Source organism: Empidonax traillii, unplaced genomic scaffold (assembly GCF_003031625.1).
Source record: "Empidonax traillii isolate 1590-97213 ecotype Southwest subspecies unplaced genomic scaffold, ASM303162v1 scaffold32:size1966603, whole genome shotgun sequence".
In the NCBI taxonomy this organism is placed as follows: domain Eukaryota; kingdom Metazoa; phylum Chordata; class Aves; order Passeriformes; family Tyrannidae; genus Empidonax; species Empidonax traillii.
Genome location: NW_020955225.1, coordinates 99,200 through 119,420, shown reverse-complemented (window position 1 = coordinate 119,420; position 20,221 = coordinate 99,200). Strand labels below are relative to the sequence as shown.

Here is a 20,221-nt window from a genome sequence, read left to right as displayed (position 1 = left end):
ATTACATTAGCATGAAAAATGTTAATGGCTTTGGGATTCCTTCCAAAACAGATGCATATTGACTTTTTTTCTTTTAAATACATCAGACTAGTTTAACTGAGAGGTTAAAAGCACTTGCAATATTATACTAAAACATTAAGATATGTAGGTCACAATATTCTTCTGATTTATTTCTCTCTGATACATAGCAATGCACTAGGGATCTCGTTAAAAAATAATCTTCCAGGCTACCATTTATAGAATGTTGATCTGTTTTTCTTAGGAAAATAAATAATAGTTATGGTCACATTCTTTCTACGTCCTCCAGTAACAAGATGACATGATAAAAATATTTCTTCTCAGAGTTTAAAATAATCTGAAAAAAATGTAGAAGCTGTGTTCCATCTCCCCTCTGCAAAAGGATGAAACACAGGAATTATAAAACCAGTCCCAGCAGCAGTACTGCAAACAAGCCAAGTTCTGCTCTGCCCTGAACACCCCACCTTTCAGAGGTACAGTCCACCTTCATCACGCTGATAAAGTGAACCAGCTCTTGTGAATATTCATGAAGAGAAAAGGTCAGGAGCACTTGTGCTCGCCCATACTGGGCTCAAAATTATAAATTCTAATTCCGAAAGAAAAAACTGCAAGTACTCCAGAAATCTGCAGATACCATAAAGAATGTTTTATGGCAAGTCTTGAGGACAGTTAACTACACATAAAAATATGTAAAATCCTTAGTTCATTAGCTTAGTACAATAAAGCAGCATGAGTTAAGTCAGCTACTAAAAAGAAACAGAGAGCCTATAAAGCAGCAGCTTGGAAGAGAACTTAAAACTTGGTGGTGTTTGCCAGTCGAGTGGCATTTCCCAAGATAACACTGCAGTCAAGTCCCACATCAGCCTTGGAGAGGTGGATATGACAGAGGGATGTTTAAAGATGCATTGCTTACACACGTAAAATGAAACACCTCTAAAATCCCCCCATTGAGAAGAAAGAGATTACTGTGAAATCGGGCAAAGAGGCAATGGTAAATGCACTAAAGCAACTTATTTAACCTGCATTATTTAAGGGAGAGACTTGATCATAATCTATATTTGGAGAAGAGTGAACAGATGTTAGATAACAAAGCGTTCTTTAGCAAATGCAAGCAAAATGAGATCGAGGGGCTGAAAGCTGAAGTCTGCAAAGTTCAACCTGAAAATAGCACCCATATTTTTCATGGCAGTTGCTGAATCACAGGATAATTCAGGTGCAAGGGACCTCTGGAGGTTATCTGGTCCAAGTGCCTGGTCAGGGGGGGCTAATTTAAAAATTACTAAGAAACCACAATTTCTATCAGTTGCATTGCAAACAAGATAGCTTTTAAAAAACCTTAATCCTAAAGACACAGTATTTGACTAAAAAACTGGGTAAAAATTAATGATATGGTCTCTGAATTTACCTCAGTGAGGTTAATTAAATATTAACAAAGAACAGGCAAAATTTTGTTTGGCTTTTGTTGGAAAAAAGTTAGGCTGAGTTGTGCTGACATCCTTTGGAAAGACACTTCTCATTGAGAGGATGGTTGTTCATGCAGGTTAATGATGTTTCAAAAAAATCTATCTCAGGTTTAAACATCTGTGACTTGATCAGGAAAAGAATAATTAGAAACCCAACTTTGACTAGAACTGGTGAACTCTTTCTACTCAACAAAAGATTCACCAATGGGAACATTTTATGAACAAAAATGGAAACCCATTTTGTCCCAGTTGTTCCAGTTGTCTTTCCCTCAGGGCAGCCTTGGTACTAAAGCAAGAGCAAATCCAAATTCTGTGAAGTCAGTCTGGTGGATTCCTTTTCAGAGCAAAAAGTGTACCTTGAAACTAGAGCTGTATTTCAAAATTAATCCACCTGAGAGCTGAAACATTTCAATACTCTGTTTTCTATCGTGCTTTTTTGCATACTATTATAAACACACTTTGATGAGACACTGCACCTCAAAATCAGGATGTCTCTGCAGCTTTCTGCATGGTGCTACTCTTTTGTAGTAATTTAGGGGAGGTGATCAAAAAGGTTGAGAAAACTGAGTAGAATAAATTACATTTCCAAGCATAAATGGAATACTTAATGGAGCTATAAGACTCCCTCAAAATGAGAGAATAAAGATCAGTTTTCTCGTAACCAACATGAGAAGATGCTGTTTACATATAAACAAGTGACTATTCATCATAGCATTTACATGGTATGTAAATGATAATAATAATACATAAAAATATAGTTTTGGAATGATCTCATCTTCACACTCACATAGAGAAAAAAATATGACCTAGAAGCCAAAAAAAGCTGCTTTCTGCTTAGATCTAAGGGTATGCCACTCCCATCACTCAGTACACGAAGATTCACAGGCAATGTCTATGTTAAACTCAGGTTCCAGACTCATGTCCCCAGTTTAGAAGGAAGTTCCCCTGGAGTGGCAGCTCTGAGTTATGCACACAAAGCCTGCTCATTTTGCACAGAATAACTCTCCTTGTTGAAGACATTCCTCACTTAATGGGTAGCCTCGACTGCTGCTCTCACACTGGCTGAATTAGGTGTTTAAAATGCATATAATTCATAAAACAAGGATTATCCGAAAGGATCTGAGATCTAGGTTTGTATTAGTTATGCCTTTCAATTCGTATTTCAGCCCCAAGTCGAGACTGCTGCTCTGGCTTAGGTGACACATTTCTGCTTTCACACATTAAGATCAATTTTCCTCAGATTTAGTAACAGCAAAACTGTCTCTCTGTGACTGAGCTGGTTGTATCTGCTCTGTCTGATGCTGAGTTTAATACACTGCAAAAAGGTCTGAATAGACATCTATCAAACAACCCAGGTCTGACAAGAAGATAAGGAAAAGACAAAACTTGATTTGTGGCCAACCTGAAGTACTAACTAAGCATTTTTCATCTTGGAAGACCTTGGAGTTTATGCTAAAAGATTGGGTTTAAGTTGTCAAAGGAAGGACAGCTTTGGGACCAGAGCTGAAGAACTGGAAAAAATAAAGAACCAAACTATTGCTGGCAGAGGAGAAGAGAATTTCCTCTGCCAAAAGCAGGGACATGAATGACAGAAATGGAGACAGCAATTCATAATTACACTTTTTTTTTCACCCAGACCGTGGGGAAAAAATCAAACTCACACAAATGAAGTGCAATATCAGCTGAAGGGTGGAATCAGAATCCAAACTTTGTATACTGTAGAGAAGGTCTTTTTGCTTAGTCTGTAAATCAAAAATAGCCTCGTGCTATAAACACCTTGTAAGAGAAAGCTTAATAAAGATACATAAATAATTATAAATGCCGACATAGGAATTTTTTCTCTAAGAAAACAGAAAAAGGGATCACTGTCTTGCACTGCAAAAATGCATAAAGGACACAATTTCCAAAAGGAATAAAACTGAATACCATAAATTAAGGATAGTAGTGCAAAACACAAAGGCTTGTCTCTTTTGCTTCATTCCAAGACAGCCCTGCCCGTTCTCTGACCTCTCTACACATTCCAATAACACTATTCTGTCTCATCAATATTTGTGTCCACTCACAAGGGGAGAAGCTCACTGTAAATATTTATAAAACTAATTTACACTCAGTCTTTCTGCACCTGTGTGTCAGCCCTTGTCTCACTTCAGGGGCAGACACTGTTAGAGACTATTGTTATTTATATATCAACTAAAACTACAGATCAGATAAATTAATTCCATGTACCTGTGGACTGTGCCATATCACAATGCATTAATGCCAGTGATGATAATACTACTACCCTTGTTTGTTCCTTATTTGGGTTCTTTAATGTTATGAATATTTAATGTTCATCACTAAACAACTTCCATGGGAGTGGCTCTCCTTTCAGTGAAGAAGCCCCAGTACAGGTTCAGGATGTATTTGTATGTATTTTCAGACATTGTCCCTGAAAGATTCTGGATCATTCATATTTTAATCTGCAATAACCTGTTGGAAGCAGTTAAGCTGTTTCCCACTGTGTTTTTTTGTGTAACACTGCATGGTGGGAGATAACCTGAAATGAAACTGTCTACTCAACAGCAAAGTGGATTATCTGTAACTTCACACTGCCCTTCCATCTCTCCAGGTGTATGAGGATCACCAAAGCCCAGAAGTTTTCCTGTCACTCCCAGGGAATGGGAATAGATGCTTTAACAGCTTTTCTGGGGATGTAAAAGCTCAGCTGTTTTTACCATTGCAGCTTTTCAGCAGAGGTGTGAAAAGGACCCAGAGCAGAAGACAGCCCCTCCTACCTGTTGCACAATGGTTGTGAGTTCCAGGCACAGTTGGACAATGTTGTTTTTCAGCAGTGAATATTCTGTCACGCTGACAAACGGAGACCTGTGACAGGGGAAGGACAGGTGGATACAGCATTAGGGGGTTTAACTCCTGATTACAACATAAGCAGATATATTTAACACAGAGATCAGTTTTACCCCACAGAAATGTCAAACACCAAATTATCACCTCCAGCAGCAAGTTACACAACTTTTGCAATATATGCCTTTGAAACAAGGAAAAATGTAGGCAGATGTAAACTGGAGTTTGGCCAGAACACCAGAAGTTTTCTTTCTTATGGAGAGTAGAAACAGGATTTTCCAAATAACTGTAAGCAGCCCAGATTCCCTTTGTGCTGCTCATTAAAAACACGGCTTTTGCAGCGTGACATCACTCCCCAGCAGCAATCAGCACCTTCTTTCAGGGAGCAAAGCAGTGCTTAGTTAGTCACAGCAGCTTCCTGCACGCTCCGATCTTCTTCAGGCTTCCCAAACTCCAGCTGAATCTGACCCCCTTTGAATTCATAAGAGCTGACAAGGTCATAGCCTGAGAGAATATGACTGCTGGCATTAGGTTAGGAAGATGTCACCAGGATTATACAAATCCTGTAAAGGAGGGTGATTCACTCTCACTGTGATTTCTGAGGTGCCATTTATACGTTCCAGAGCATTCAGATTCAAGATAAAGCTATTCATTGCTATAACTTCAAAGAAAAACAAACCTTAAATGCTCTGATGCTATTTTATGTTTTGCTCTCTGCCTTGCCACAGTCAGAGAGAGACTTTTCATCAAATTCTCAGTTCCTAAATTTAAAAAAAACACAGTGGTTGATTGCTGAATATTAACCAACACAACTGTATCTAACACATCAAACCTACTCTTGACAAAAACTCTAATAAGAAACTTTAATTTTCAGCCTAAGCAAGTACTGTCATTTATTTCGAATAAGCTTAATTGATTTGCTCAGCTCCAGGGTTTTGTGTCTTTTTCATGGCTGAAAGACAGTTCAGACTCTACAAGCTTTTCTTCCTTGCCCTTCACTCTGAAATTTCCAATGGCTTTGCCACTTGCAGCAGTGAGATGTCACCTTGGAATGCACAGAAGTATTCATTTCACACAAAATCCAGCTGAGAGAGTAAACCTTAACACCCTCCTGAAAGACAAGGGTGCTAAGTTTTGCCTCCAATATTTGAGAAATCTGTAAAATAAAATTTAGAGCCAAAATTCCAGACCCGCCATTTGAAGATTAGAATAAAAGAGTATAAGAGACAAAGAAAGAACAAAGGGAAAACTCCCCAAATAATTATTCTCACGTGTAAAGGGATCGAGGAACAGTTAATTACCTGTCCAGCCAGGCGAGCAAGTTCTTGGCAGCACCAATCAGGTCAACGACAGAGGTAAGGAAATCGTTTGGCAGCCGCCTGGAGGCTCTGCCGTCGTAGTGGCCACTCCTCCTCCTACCCGTGATAAAGTTCTGCAGGTTCTTGGCTGAGGCATTCAGCTTGTGAGACAGAGTCCTCAGGTTTTCAGTCTCCAACCCATAATTCTGAGGGGAAAGAAGAGGATGAAGTGATGCAGTGTGCTGTCAGCTGTGTGAACACCACTGGGAGCTCACACAGCCTGAATGGCACTGGCTGAAGGGTTGTGGATACCTGGTTTGACACTGAACAACAGGGTGCTTTGTCCAGAACACACAGGAGGCACCCACAAGCTGTGCTGTCACCAGCACTCACAGTGCTGGAGCCCCCAAACCCCTGGGTCTGACTAAGCCCCCGAGGGAAAGGCAGAAAGGATCCCCATGTGCTGAGTGCCAAGGTCTGTCAGGGGGTCAGAGCCCTGTCCCTTCCCCTGTCCATGGCAGTGCCACTGCCCCAGGTCTGGGTGAGCCTTTCCACCTGCCTGGAATCCCTTCCCCTGAGCAGAACTGCCCTGTCACTTGGGCTGGGAACATAGGATGCAGCCCTAGGTGGCCCTGCTGACAGGAACATTCCTTCCTGACCCCGGCTATTGTTGGAGAGCAGCTGTCCCCCATGGAATGTCACATGGGAAGAGCTGAACCAGGTCAGAGCAGAGATGAGGTGCTCCTGCCCTCGGTGGCTGATTAGGAAGGAATCTGAGAGAAGAGCAGGCATGTAGGAACAGCTGTTCTGGTTCAGAGGCTCCAGCCAGCAACAGTGCTTCATATTTAACAGTTCTTACCGCATTTTCATCCATTGTTCTAATTCTGGAGGGGGGAGAATGGTTAGTCTAATTAAAGGTTTCCAAACCTTTATCCATGCTCCTTCATCCACGTCTCAGTCCTTTTATTACCAAGCCAATTCCCTCCTTAGACCAGGTAACAAGCACAAAGATATCTCAGCTCAAATATGTTAAATAATTCAAATTCACACAAAGTGTCAAACATGTTGAATCAGACCCAGATTTCTTTCAGCTCCAACAGGATGTAGCACATGAAAGAATTTAATGAGCATTAAACCAAAATCAGCTCTCAGAGTTTGATCTGATTGCCCACTATTAATTCCAACTATGCTTGTGTTACAGAGGATGACTGATCATGAATATCACACGTTAATTTTTTTGCCTAAGCTGCTTCCTCAAAACAGAGAATAAAGAACTCCAAAGAATACACTATCCTGAGGGATGTTAACATAGATATTTGTACTAGAAATAACAGTTTTCAACTCCAGAAAGGAAAATATACTGACCAATAACAAGCTTGCGAAATGGGATTCTGTGGAAGTCAAGCAAAGTAAAAACAAACACTCGGTGAAGTGGCTTGGACCACTTACAGCTGGCACTGAGCACGGGGCCTTCTCTGCCAGACATTCTCCCTGTCAAAGTTCACTCAGAAATAAATCAAACCCTTGCCTCCAGCTTGGAGGGCGACCTATGAGGAAGGAAGCACTTTGTTATCTCAGTGAGCTCACTGCGAACTTGGACTTTAAAATGATTTTGAATATTAGGGACAGAATTAATGCTGTTGCTGTACACATATCATGCCTAAAGCGTCATGATCAGTGTGGGCTGGAAGATCCAGTTCAAGGCTGAACAGTGACACAAAATAAATCGCTGCAGATGAGAACAATTCATCTTTTTTTTCCAGAACAAATACTGGACAATTGGCCACAGTCATTCTATTTTGGAAAAGTTTAAACTTCAAAGACAAGTTCTATTTGACATTAGTATGTCATCTATTTAATACTGTGGGTAATCTTTCTTTTATTAAAGCACTGAAGGAATTCCCTCCCCTACTCTATTTTCCTCTCAGCTTCCTCTCCTGCCAAGGTGATGACTAAGTGGATGTGCTGGGATGGCTTTTCCTGCAACAACCAGCTCAGCAGGGCTTGGTCTGCCCTCAGAAAGAGTTTCATTTTGCACATTCAAGGATGATAAACTAGATCCTCCTGGTTCTGTTTCCAAGTCCAACATTACCTATTCCTGTGGAAACGAGCAGAAAACATTTCTCCCAATAATTCCTTATTGCACAGAAGCTCTGGAAACCTGTCACTTTGCTTTGAAGAAAAGCTAAAGCAGGAAAGGAAACAGTTCGACCACTAAAGGTATAAAAACCCAGAGAGTAGATGAGATACCAGCAAGTGTAATCAACCAGATCAATTTCCCAAGTCACTGGAAAACACAGAGAACTGAACAGGAAATGTGTTTGAGGAAATCCACCCCGCAAACAAGCTCTTTGTTTTATCTTCAGGTTTGTTAATTGCCCACCAGTGGCAACCTCAATTGATGTCAATATAAAATAAAGCAAGGCATGGATAAAATGTGTCCATAAAGATAATCAGAAGATGAAAGGAAATTTTTCAGCACAGCAAAAGTGCTGATGCAAGTTGGTGGTTTAGCTGAGACTGAGCGAGACACAATAAATGGAAAAAGATGTCACAAAAATGACAGTGAATCAATACCTTTGTAGAAGACTGAGACATTGGATTGCTCTTGATTTCAGCTATTTCTGAATTGAACAACCGTAACCAACTACCACATGGGAAAAAGGTGGTTAAAATTAGTCTGAAAGCATCCTCTCCAAGCACCTTATCCTGATGCTCTGAGGCCACCAAGCCCCACAAGCCCTATTCCATTGTCAGCAAGCAATGGGAAATAGAGGGGATTGTTCCAGAGGAGAAAAGAGCAAGGAAGTGGATACAGCCCCAAGTTTGAAGTGCATGGATTATTATTCAGTGGACATGTTTGGAAACAAAGAGCTGCAGTTGATAATGAGTAAGTAGGTGAAGAGCCTTGTTGTGTGCATGTGGCACTGCCAGTCCCCACATCTCCTCTAATTCCTGTAGGCATCTCATCTACGTGTTGCTAACTGAGAGAGTCTCCAACCTGCCAGACTAAATCACTGTCACAGCTGCCAGAGCAGACTTCAGCTTTCCCAGCCACGTTCTCTGCTCTCCCCGTGTTAAATATGTGCTGTTATTGTGAGCCACACCACAGAAATGATGCTCCCGAGCCTGGAAAATTCTGTCTCCAGGCAGGTGGTTTCTGTCTTGCACAGTAAATCCTAGATAGAATTCCTGGTTTAAAAAGACAGAAAAAATAAAAGATACAACCTCGAAAAGGGACAAGAGGGTGCCATTAGCAAAAGCAAGGTTATTTTTCATTCCAAAAACAGGGAAAAAACCCAAAACAACTCACAAGCAGGATTTGTTCCATTCCCTGGTTTTGTTTCATGATGCTTCAAGGTTGTTGCATCAAATGCCTGAATTAGTGGAAATGGATGTACAGGTTTAGGGAATGAATTCTGACAGTTAAAGCAACTCCAGATGCTGTCTGTCTAGAATCACACAGCCATGCAGTTTGTCAAATTTCCATGATTTCTGGACCAGAAATTGCTTAGTGGGAATAGAAAGTCAGCTAAAGTCACCTACACTCCTTTTCAGTAAAAGGGGCCTGGACAGGGACATTGCAGAAAGGGCAACTGCTGGAAGAAAGGGCTGAAAAACATCCCCCCCTGAACACAGAAAGACATGACTGGTAAAGCTGGTAAATATTTACTTAAGCTTCTTCCCATAAAAGCACAGTTCAAACAATAAGCAATTCTGTATATCCACTCAGTCTAATATATGATATAATATATGACAGCATTTTTACCTGCACACACCCCGAAGGGCTCCACACAGATTATCTGATTTGCTCAGTGACAGATTGATTCCGTGTTTCAGGTGGGAGCTCAGCGATTCCTGACGCCCCATTCAATGACAGGACTTGGAAAGGAGGATTTCAAGAGGCAGAAAGTGGGAGATCAGAGGCAGACAAGCTTATTATAGAGGAATATCATTAGCACAATGCCAAGCTGGAGCTGTGCTTGCGGTGACACCTCTCAGCGAGGTACACAGCTGATTTTGGTGGAGGGATAACTCTGCTTGCAGCCTGTAAAACACAGCCTGTAAAATCCAGCAGTTCCATTCCCTAATGCTCCCATTTCCAGGCTCTCAGGGAGCATTCCCTGCCATGCCCTGGTTTCCCTCTCCTGCTCAGGCTGAGCTGCTGTTTGGCTGTTCCTGTGATGGGGGTTATTGTAGGTGGTGAGGGAACAGATAGGACAGGTCCCCTCCAGGGCTTTCACACTTGATCAGGTTTTCTGAAGGACAGAAAACAGGTGGCTGTTGTCAGAAATGGTAGAATTCAGAAGACAAGGGAAAATGCCTCTTTTTTTTTTTTTTTTTTTTTTTTTGAGCAACCTGAAGCAGGCTGTTGTTTTTACTAGTGCAGAATGGAAGATGTGGTGTAAGGGATAAGTTGCTTAATACTCCATAGAATTAAAAATGCATACTGGAAACTGAAAAATAGGAAGTCTGCCTCCAAGCAGATCATCTTTTTTATGTCATAAAATCAAAAATTCAGAAATAGCTAAACACACAGTGGTCATGAACCCTCCCACCTTGTGTCTGGGTCACAGTCCCAGCTAAACACTCTGCCTGGTTTGTACATACATCCTGGTTTGAAATTCCATTTTTAAAAGACAGTGAGAAAATTAAGCCCATTTTTTTATCCATCTAACAATATTAGATATGAGGTTTTTTATGCTCAGACAAATGGGATGAAAAAAGTCTTCAGCAATGAGTGTTTTCATACCTTCCTGCAGGTATGCAATAATATCACAAATTAGGATTTTATGCTAATAAAGCAATCCAGGAAAATTTTTCCCACCAAGATAAAATAGGCCAAATTATTGTAGTAAACATCAAGATAAAAAATAACAAGTATAATGGGGGAGAAGAGCTTAGTGCTAATCAATTTTTTTGTAAACAGCAACACCCGAAGATCAAAAGCCGAGTGAGAAATCCCTGTAATATAAGAAGAGTTTATTTCTTCAGTGGAAACCTCCCCCAGCATCTTTTCTTACAGGTACTCAAATTGTTTTGCTATAATGTGACATAGAGAGATAAAAATAATGTATGCACACTGAAATTTAATAGACACAGGATATAATTTTAGCTAAATAGTTTATATTGCATAAATAATGACTTTAACTTACCTTAAAAACAGATTTCTTTTTAATTATAGTAATTTTTCTTGATGTTGTCATTCATGTAAGTAGTCAGTGTAATATATGTATAAATACATGTATAAATATATATAAACATGTGGATGCACATACAGTTTTTCTTTTTCTGTAGGTGATGCTTTGAGACTTAAAATTCTCACTGAACTGAACTAAAAGTGCAGAGCAGGAAACCTGAGCGAGGAGATTAAAGGAAACAACGCTGACTGAAATTCAAGCATCTTAGCTAAAATTCACCGTGTTCAAGGCATTTCAAACACCACAGCCTAACACTGTGCCACACTCCCATTTTCATGTTTGATTTACAAGCTGGAATCTCCCCCATTCATGGGTCCGGCCCCCCTGTGGCAGCCAGAGCTGCAGGTCCCAGTCCCAGACAGCTCCGGACTCTTTGTGTGCCCACCCAGCCTTTGTCCCTCTGAGTCCCATCCTGCCCTGACACCCCGAGGTGCTTCTCCCCACCCCGAAAGCAGCACATCTGGCCCCCTGGCACTCTCCACTCCCCCTCAGGGCTCATTTCCCACTTGCTTTAAGCTGATTTATCTGTGAACTGCCCCAGAACTGTGTGCCCTCTTCCCAAGGCATCACCGTGCAACAAGCAGGGTTAGAAATTAATTTAAAAGGTCCATCTTCAGGCACATCTTCCCCACTTCAGCCTGGTTTCCAACCCACCCTAAATTACCCACAATTGACTTTTAGAGTTGCTGTGGACTTGCACGCCTGAAGCAGCTCTGCAGGGATGCTCCAACTCATCTCTGGTCTTTCCAGGCTCCCTGCTGGTCCCCAGAGCCCTGTGCTGGCAGGGACAGGTCCCACGGCACGTCAGCTCTCCCACCTGCCTCCCTGGGGCTCTCAGATCACTGGGAAAGGAATCCCCAAAGGAGGTCTGGGATTTTGGAATCCCCTTTGGGAAAACACGGCATGCCAGATGGGATCCCTCCCCTCCCTGCTGTGTACACTGCTGTGACTGCTGCTCCTTCTCTTTGCTGTGGAAAGGACAGTGTTTGGGATAACATGGAGGCAAAACCAAGCAAACACAGCCTGTTTAACAATAAAACAATAAAAATAATAACAAAGTCCAAAATCCCAAATAATCACCCACTATGATTTTAGCATAGATAGTTCTGACACTTAAATAGAAAGAAAACCATCAAAACACACTTTTAAACCAAAATTTCCTTCCTGGAGGCGTGTTTTTAAAGGTTAAGAGCCTGACAGAAAACACAGTGCAAACCTGATTCTAAAACACTTGTCTCTCTAATCATTTGATTTCATCAGAGATCCACTAAAATTTTGTGGTGATGTTTTTATGATGCAACTTTAAGGTATCAAGCCAGTATGAGGTTAAAGTGTGTGAGGCAGTGCATTGCCTTAAGATGTGGTAGTTTTTCCTCTCCAGAAAGAATTTCCAGGCTGACTATCCTTTCTATGAATAGCAGTTTGAAGAGGGCAAAATGAGTTTTTCATCAGTGATCCTATGGATGAGTGTGCAAATTCATGTTCTAAAGAAGTTCGAGTCTAGAGAATGGAATCTAAAACTTGACAGTTCCTGAAGGGTAAAAAATGGGACAAGGATTATAATCAGATGCACGTTATGACAACACTTGAGAAGTTAAACAAAACACATCAAAGGACCAGTGCAAGTTGTGTTAAAGAGACCCCGTGTCAGATGCAGTTCACACACTTTACACACTAATATATTCAATAATTTATGTACTTTATATCTATATAAAATCTTAGCACTGTCATTTGGAAAATTATAAAAGTATTAGGAAAATTCTTTTCATCTCAATGGCTGTGAACTGCAGTTCCAGTAAAACATGGCCCAAAGGTGCCTCAGATTTTTCTTTAAAAGCTTGTCTTCTTCTAAATTAGTAAATTAGCAACACCATTTAATAAAACCAATCCTTCTCCCTAGCTTTAATAACATTTGCCTATCATTTCAGTAAAACTGCAGTATTATAACCTGGTTTATGTGCACAGAAGGTGATGTTTCATAAAAACAAAAGTCTGGAATTCATTAATAATGGTAATTCTATGCATATATGCAACATCACACTACAAATCAGTCTATTATCTGAAACACCTCAATGCTTTTTTTTGTGTAGCTTTCCTCCCCCTTGTTCTCCCTTCCATTGTAATTATCCCACCTTGCAGGAGCCAATTGTGCCACAATTCTTTGTCTCCTGAGTCTATAATTTGGAACTCGTCACAGTGCTGCTAACACTTCATACACCTTCCTATTATCTTGTAAATAGACAAATTAAGTAGATCTAGAACTAAGATTAAATATTTTAACCTACTAAAAAAAAAAATTAACATTTGCATCGTATTTTTTTACCTCCAGAAGGAGTTTTAGCCTTTGCACTGTAATTGATGCATATAAATGTCATTAAGCGTAATTAAGGTGCCCTGGAAAGTATTTTATTTAAAAATGTGGGGTTTATTTCAGAAAAGAATTATAACAGGATAGTCTTTCCTTTAAAAATCAAACTTAGACTGTAAGAGCAACATCTGAAACATGTTTTAGAAAATGGTATTTACATAAATTTTTAAATTTAAGAGTTAAGAGAGTCAGATGAGTGGGCACCTGGTAAGAGGTGGAGAAAAGCAGCAGACGAGGTTACAGACATAGAAGCAGATTTGCTGTTCATGGATTTCAGGAGCAGGAGCACGGATTACACAAGACCTGCCCCACTCTAGGCCAGCCTAAAGCTGCCCAGTGCACCAGTTTCTGCTGGGGAGTGATTAGGATGATCAAGAATTAACCGGATTTCTTAGCTCCTGCCTAAACATTTTGTAAGTAGCTTTTACATTGCAGCTCTTGCTAAAGATCTCTGAACAAACTGCATAAAGCCTTCTTGGTCTGCTTAATCCCACTGAAGCAACATGATTTAAATTGTGTAAGAGCCAAATACTCTCCCTCATTGGGTGAGCTTGAATAAACTGGAACATCCCCGTGTTTTGTTTATGTAGATCTGCACAGCAATCTATGGAGAGAGAGAACAGGTTACTGGGGGACAAAAACCTAGAAAGGTATGAGGAGAGTGAAACTCATTACACAAAGCACAGACATTAACAAATCAAAACCACTTATTTCACGAAGGTATGTGAGTGAAAAGTGTGCATTTTCTGAAAATGCATTTCAAGGTCTCCCTCCCAGTGTTCCACGGCCTCACAGGGCAATCCAGCACATCATGGCACACCAGCAATGGCATTTTGGGTTAAGACCTGTAAAAACAAGGAATCCGCTATTCAGTTATGTGCAACTGCTGATTGCCATGATGACGTAAAATACAAAGACAGTGTACTCTGACACAAACAAAAACGCTGTGATCCCTACGCCTGATCCCAGATGACTTGGGCCACTAGTCTGAGAGACCTTCAAAACAAACAAGGATCATTTTATGATAAATACAAATACATTTTTCAAGACCATGCTACTCTGAGTAGCTGACCACGTTCAAGAAATACCTTAATTACTTTTTTCTCCATATATTTTTTGTTTTCTTCCTTTTTTCCCCTACCCCTTGAAGAGATTTTATTAATTCTTTTAACATCCAAAACTTTCTTATATTTTTCACAGTTTTAGATTACTCATTCAGCAATGAGTAAGTCCTCGAATTTTATTCTCTTTGTAAACAGCCTAAACACATGAACATTAACCAGCTATTTGTCTATTTAATGCCCATGCTCAAAAGCTTTAAGAAAGGGAACTTTAGGAGAAGAGATTCCCTCTGAAAGGAGAGCTCATGTCTCATTTCAGTTGTAAAGTGGAGCAGCATCATTTCCATATCTGAACCACCAGCAGTTATTTCTGGGGAGGCATTGAACCAGCAGGTTCAGAAATAAGAGAGATCGATCCAAACCTGTGCTTGGAATAGAGCTTTAATTTATCTGAGAAAACCCTTTTCCTGTTTTCCTGTGAACCTCAGCAGCATCCCTTGGAGCTGTTCCTGAGTGCTCTCCCACTCTGCTTCTGATTCACATTTTCTGCTCAGCTCTGGCTTCACAAAGAGTTTAGATCTAAACTCCCTAGAAGTGAATTTGCATTTTAAAAAACGTCTCCACTTCAAAATGCATTCAATGCTTTCTTATTGTTTTTTTGTTTACACAGTATGAAATAACAAAACCTTCTCACAAGCATAACAAGCTTATCAGAACCATAATAACCTTTTCACAACCACAATAACCTTCTCACAGCCATGCTGGCAAAGTGGGGAATGCATTGCACCATCCACTCAGCACTTGGCCTCTGCCAACCTGACATCTGGGCAGATTTAACAGCTTCAATGTCAACTCGCAGCAAAAACACCAGTGGGAAAATCAAGCTGTGGCAGCATTTCCTTTTCTGATAGGCACAAAAGCAAGACCCAAGAAGAGAAAGGGAGTTGGGCTATTTTGTGGCTTTTTTTTCCCATCCCAAGATGAATTTTTCCCAGTGATTTTAGCTCAGCATTAAGGAAGGCCTGATCTGCATATGGCTTCAGTTAAAGAACATATGCAAGCCAGGCAGCCTGGTGGCTCGACCTCTCCCATATGTGTAGGGAAACAAGCTCTGAGCAACGTGCTGACTGGGGATACTGGGATAAACAAACAAGAGCAAAGCATGACTAGTTGATATTGCCTCCAAAAAACCAGATTGAGTTTGAGCTGCTGACTTTTTTAAAGTTATCAGCAATTCCTGCCTGCGTTAGTCATTACCAGGCCTGGTGGTGTTGGTCCCCAGTGTGCTCCTGCTGATATATCCCTCTTGGAAATACCTAAATTACACCCAAAATCTCCTTTAGATTCCCTGTTGCCAACCCAGGGAACTCCCCTGGCTTTATTGCAAGGGTAAAATGTCTCTAAAATGTACATCCTTCCAGTACTCTTCGATCTTTATGGATGTGCTGCACCCTTCTCAGTATCTATGAAGCTGTACACTTGTAACATGCCGTTCAACAACTTCTATTATTTGCTACTAAAACCTCATAACCAGTTCAACTTTGCTATTTCCTTCATAATAATCATAGTTTTGTGTAAGAACCAACCATCTAATCATAGGAAGTCTCATTTTCTCGATGTTTTTAAGTATCTCTCGAAATGAATTACGAGGCAGAAATGCAAGATTACAGAGAAGAGATTCAATACACAACACAAAATTAGAATTTTAAGCAGTGCTGAATTATTCAAAGTTCAGAGAATAAGTGATAGGTTTGTCTTGGAAATATAATGTCAACACTGACCATTTCACCTGGGTCAGGCACTGAACTCAGATTCCTGCAGAAGTGTTAGTTCCACACTGAAAAAATCTGTCATTCAGGAGAAATGCTCCATCTATTCATAACAATTCAGAGAAGCATCTAGAAATTAAATTAGTAACAAGATTCTTCTGAATGGGTATTAATGAGGGTATGAAAAAGTTCATTTATCAATTTTTATCATGAATTTGCTGCTCAAGCAACTCAGTCAACACCAGTGATGTGAATATGCAAGTGCATGCACATCTATTTGCATGCAGATGAATTTCTCTCTGACAATAACTGATCACAGAGAATTACTGAGGAATTCAGGCCCCTCACAGCCATTGATAAAGTAACACAGCAGAATGAAAAATATCTCACTGGGAATTTGTGAAGGAAATTGCTCCCTGCAAAGTAGAAAAGCAATTTTTTTGGTAAGGGAGATGTCACTGTTTTTAACTTAAATGACCCACTCGCTGTGTTTCCTTGGCACAGAGAATCTCCATGGTAGCAATATATAACATAATATATAATATGCACTGCATGTTATGTATTATTAGTGTATTTAGTGTTACTATTAGTGCAGCCTTCAAATCAGGATCCTAAAGAAAAAGTGATCTATTGCTTTCTGCAAGGGAAAGATTTCTGCAAATGAAACACACAAGTCATAAATACAATATAATCATTTCCAGTGGAAAATAAAATTTAAATTTTAGAAAAAAATTATATTTTAGTTGTTTGTAATATTGTTTAGAGGTAATTATTTGAAATATTGTGTATATTGTAACAGTGCAATTATTAAAAGCCTAAGAATTACCAATGTACTTCATGTGGACCATTGGAGATGATAATTTCTTTGATGTTTAAGATTTTGAACCCATGAACAAACCAAAATAATTTCTGTGTATCCCTGAGCTTTTGGGTTATTTTAAAGAAATTTAAATCCACTGTCAGTGGAATTTAGATTTACTATTAGTGGACCATTTTTTTTTTTCATTGAAAAGGGAGAAGTTAATCTCTTCCTGCAATAGTGTGTATTCTTCTTCCTTTTTGCTCCAAAAATAGAATCCTCTATCCTCTTTAATCTAATGTACCTTCCCCCTACTATTTAACCTGATTACCCAGGCCTGAATCAATATCCCATTAGCTGCACCCAGTCAATGGAGTGTCTCTCAGTGCCTGTACCCAGCCAGTTCTCGGGGAGTCACTCCTGGCACAACCCAAGCAGGAGTGACTGGAACAAGCAGGAGTCATGCACAGATATTTATCCATTCAACACAACCTCAGCAAACCTCATCTGCCTTGGGAATGACTCCCATTTGGGTGGTTCTGTCACCCAGATAACTGTGGGAATTCCAACAGCCTTGGTGAAGACTTTTAATAAAGCACAGCCTGTCAAAATTCTCAACCTCAGTAGGCTAATGGATATAAATGATACATTCCAATGTTTAATGCAGTGACAATCTATGAAGGGTTTTCATTCATCGATAGACACAAACTCTGGGCAGGTTTCTGACAGAGAACACAAAGCCCTCTGTGCTCCAAGCCATGATTTTGGAAAAGGAATGTTCTCCTTTCATACACCCTGGTTGAAGTCTGATTTCTGTGTTTCCTATAGGAGAGTCAGAGGGGAAATGTTAGCACTGAGCACTCCAGAACTTGGAGTTTAAAATGACTCAGTTTAACTCTTGTACAAACAGATGGTGGTTTAGTGGCATTTTTATGAAACCACAGCAAACTGCAAGATCTGGATTTTTGGGCTTTCCTGGATGGAGCACTGGCATTTTAAAATCTCACAATGAGAACAGGCCAACAACTCCTGGCCTTGTTCATTGTGACAGTGATGTGAAGTCAGCAGTAAGAATTATTATATACAAGAATAAGCATATATATGAGTCATATATATATATGAATCATACATCTGTAATAATCTAATAAGCAATAAAATGCAAGAACACAGAACTGAAAAGTTGCCAATACTGAAATGAAACTTTCTCACCACTGCTAATTTTTCCCTTCATGATCAAGAATTCAAACAAGAAGGATATTTTAAATTAAATGCCCACTTGCTAAAGGCCCTGTGAGAACACAAATGCATTCTCACCTCAAAGTACCTCACAAATATCATCCAGAAATGGAAAGGAAAAAAGTGTAAAGCACTATTTTGTCTCTTAGAGATTGTTTGTGGTAGCAGGGATGAGAATCTCTCACAAGATTTCATTTTGTGGAAAGACTGGGTAACATTAGCATGTGTTTGATTGAAAGCAATGTAGGAACCCAGCAATACATTTCATCATGAGAAGGAGATGACACAGGATGCAAACATTACAAACATCCTTCTTCCTAACCCCTTTAGTGTAGAAAGAAAAAGATGGAAAAGAAGCTGTGAATGCTCTGCTGCACAATTTGTTCTTGTGTCACTGGCAGGCTATTCCATGCACTTCACATTGAGATTCCAGGGAAAGCAATAATTCATACACATTAATTGGACCTGTCAATTCTAATTCATAAATCACAAAGGCCAGGTAAGCATCCTCAGACCACAGGGCACCTCCACTTTGCTGCACACAAATCAAGTATCCAAATTTTGGTCAGTCTGAGGCTGGGGATGTGAGAGAGCTCCCACAGTGCAATTTAGGTTAAAATTAAGGTCAGAACACAAAAGTTTGCTGTCCTGTTTCTATCTCCCCTGGATTTGGCAAACTGGACTATTGTGCAGGAAAGGACTCCTGTGAAACACCAGAGAAATCAAAGCAAAAGAGGCAATAAAGAGTCACTCAACACTGCACCCTGCAATGTCACAGCAGCTGGTTCCAGCAGAAACAACCATGAAGGGAAACGTGGTGCTGCTTTCTAGGTTTTCCTTTTATCCCTGTGCAGGGAAAATGTCCATTCCTTTATCCCCAGCAGTGACTGTGATCAGCCTTGGAGGAACCAGACATCCAGCAGGGCTGAAATTACAAACACAGTCACTGTCTCCCAGCTCTAAACCTTGAGGGGAAACTGAAATGGTGTCAGAAATGAACGTTCAGTTCGTGTCCCCTAAACCAGGGGTACAAAGATATGCACAAATTATGAGGTATTCCAACAGTATTTGAGTACTTTGAGCCAGTGTTTTCCCTCCTGCCCTGGTCTACAGACACGTGTGGTTTTTAACATCAGGTCATTACCTCCCTATTCATTTGCATAAAATTCTGCAACCACCTAATGAGCAGCAAACCAATTGAACTGGCCATGCCAAGGTGTGCTGTGCTCACCTGGGAGGGGCAGGAACTCAGAACATGAAAAGGGGTACAATGCTCAGTGACAGAAAACCACTGTCACACAGTGTACACCCAGGCACACAACCACCCAAAAATACAGCAATGGATTATTGTAAAGGGATTCTTTTACACATTAATAAATGGAAATAAGTACATTTATTTGTCAGAAGCATGCAGGAGCTCCTGGAGCAGCCCATTCACCAGCCCAGCCCGCAATGGATTAGGATCCTCATTCTCACTGGTGCTTAAACAGATACATTTTTAGAAGAAAATTACAGGCTTTGGAACAGGTTTAACACTTGGAACAGAACATGTTTCTTCCCGTTTTCTGAAATAGAATTACTGTGTGACAAGAAGATATCTCTCAGCCACGTCAAAAGACAGGAAAAACAGAGCTCAGTTTCCTCTCATTTGCCTGTTAAGGTCTGGTGAGGCAGCACTGGGGGATTTCACTTGTGTGGGTAATCAACACAAACCGTATGGAATTACATCCAAACTTCTCCTTTTCCAGCACACCAGTTTAGCAAGACCACGGAATTCTTACCTCTTCCCAGTAAGACAAAACTATTATGCACAGACATCTAAAACACCCAGGAACAGCAGTACTTAAGGCTACTCTGTATAATTATCATCCTTCCATGTCCTCATCCTAAGAGATTTTTGAAAACACCAAAATCGTTAGCAGATTTTAAAAAGAAAAAAACACAAACAACAGACAACCCTTAAAATAAGTTATTTTCCCAAACTGCATGATTTGAAAGAATGAAGCCGCTAATTAAACTAAGCAAAAGATGATCCACACTTTCTAATATGTGCAATAATTAAACTAACTCCATTCAGCAGTATTAATTCGATGTTTTGGCACAGCACAATAAATAGCACTGGACTGCCAAAAGCTGAACTTCTTCTCCAATTGAGATTAATAAAGCT

General features: G+C 40.2%; 1 protein-coding gene across 5 annotated transcripts in view; it reads right to left on the bottom strand.

The window, feature by feature from the left end:
• The window catches only part of LOC114073715 (connector enhancer of kinase suppressor of ras 2-like), a 176,284-nt gene that overhangs the window by 78,076 nt on the left and 77,987 nt on the right, over nucleotides 1-20,221 (bottom strand). For all 5 annotated transcript variants that reach the window (XM_027911449.1, XM_027911448.1, XM_027911451.1 and 2 more), the window contains 2 exons: nucleotides 5,624-5,826; nucleotides 4,256-4,343 (listed from right to left, as the gene is read on the bottom strand). In XM_027911449.1, the coding sequence (XP_027767250.1) occupies nucleotides 4,256-4,343; nucleotides 5,624-5,826 (291 nt within the window). The remainder of the gene's footprint in view (nucleotides 1-4,255; nucleotides 4,344-5,623; nucleotides 5,827-20,221) is intronic.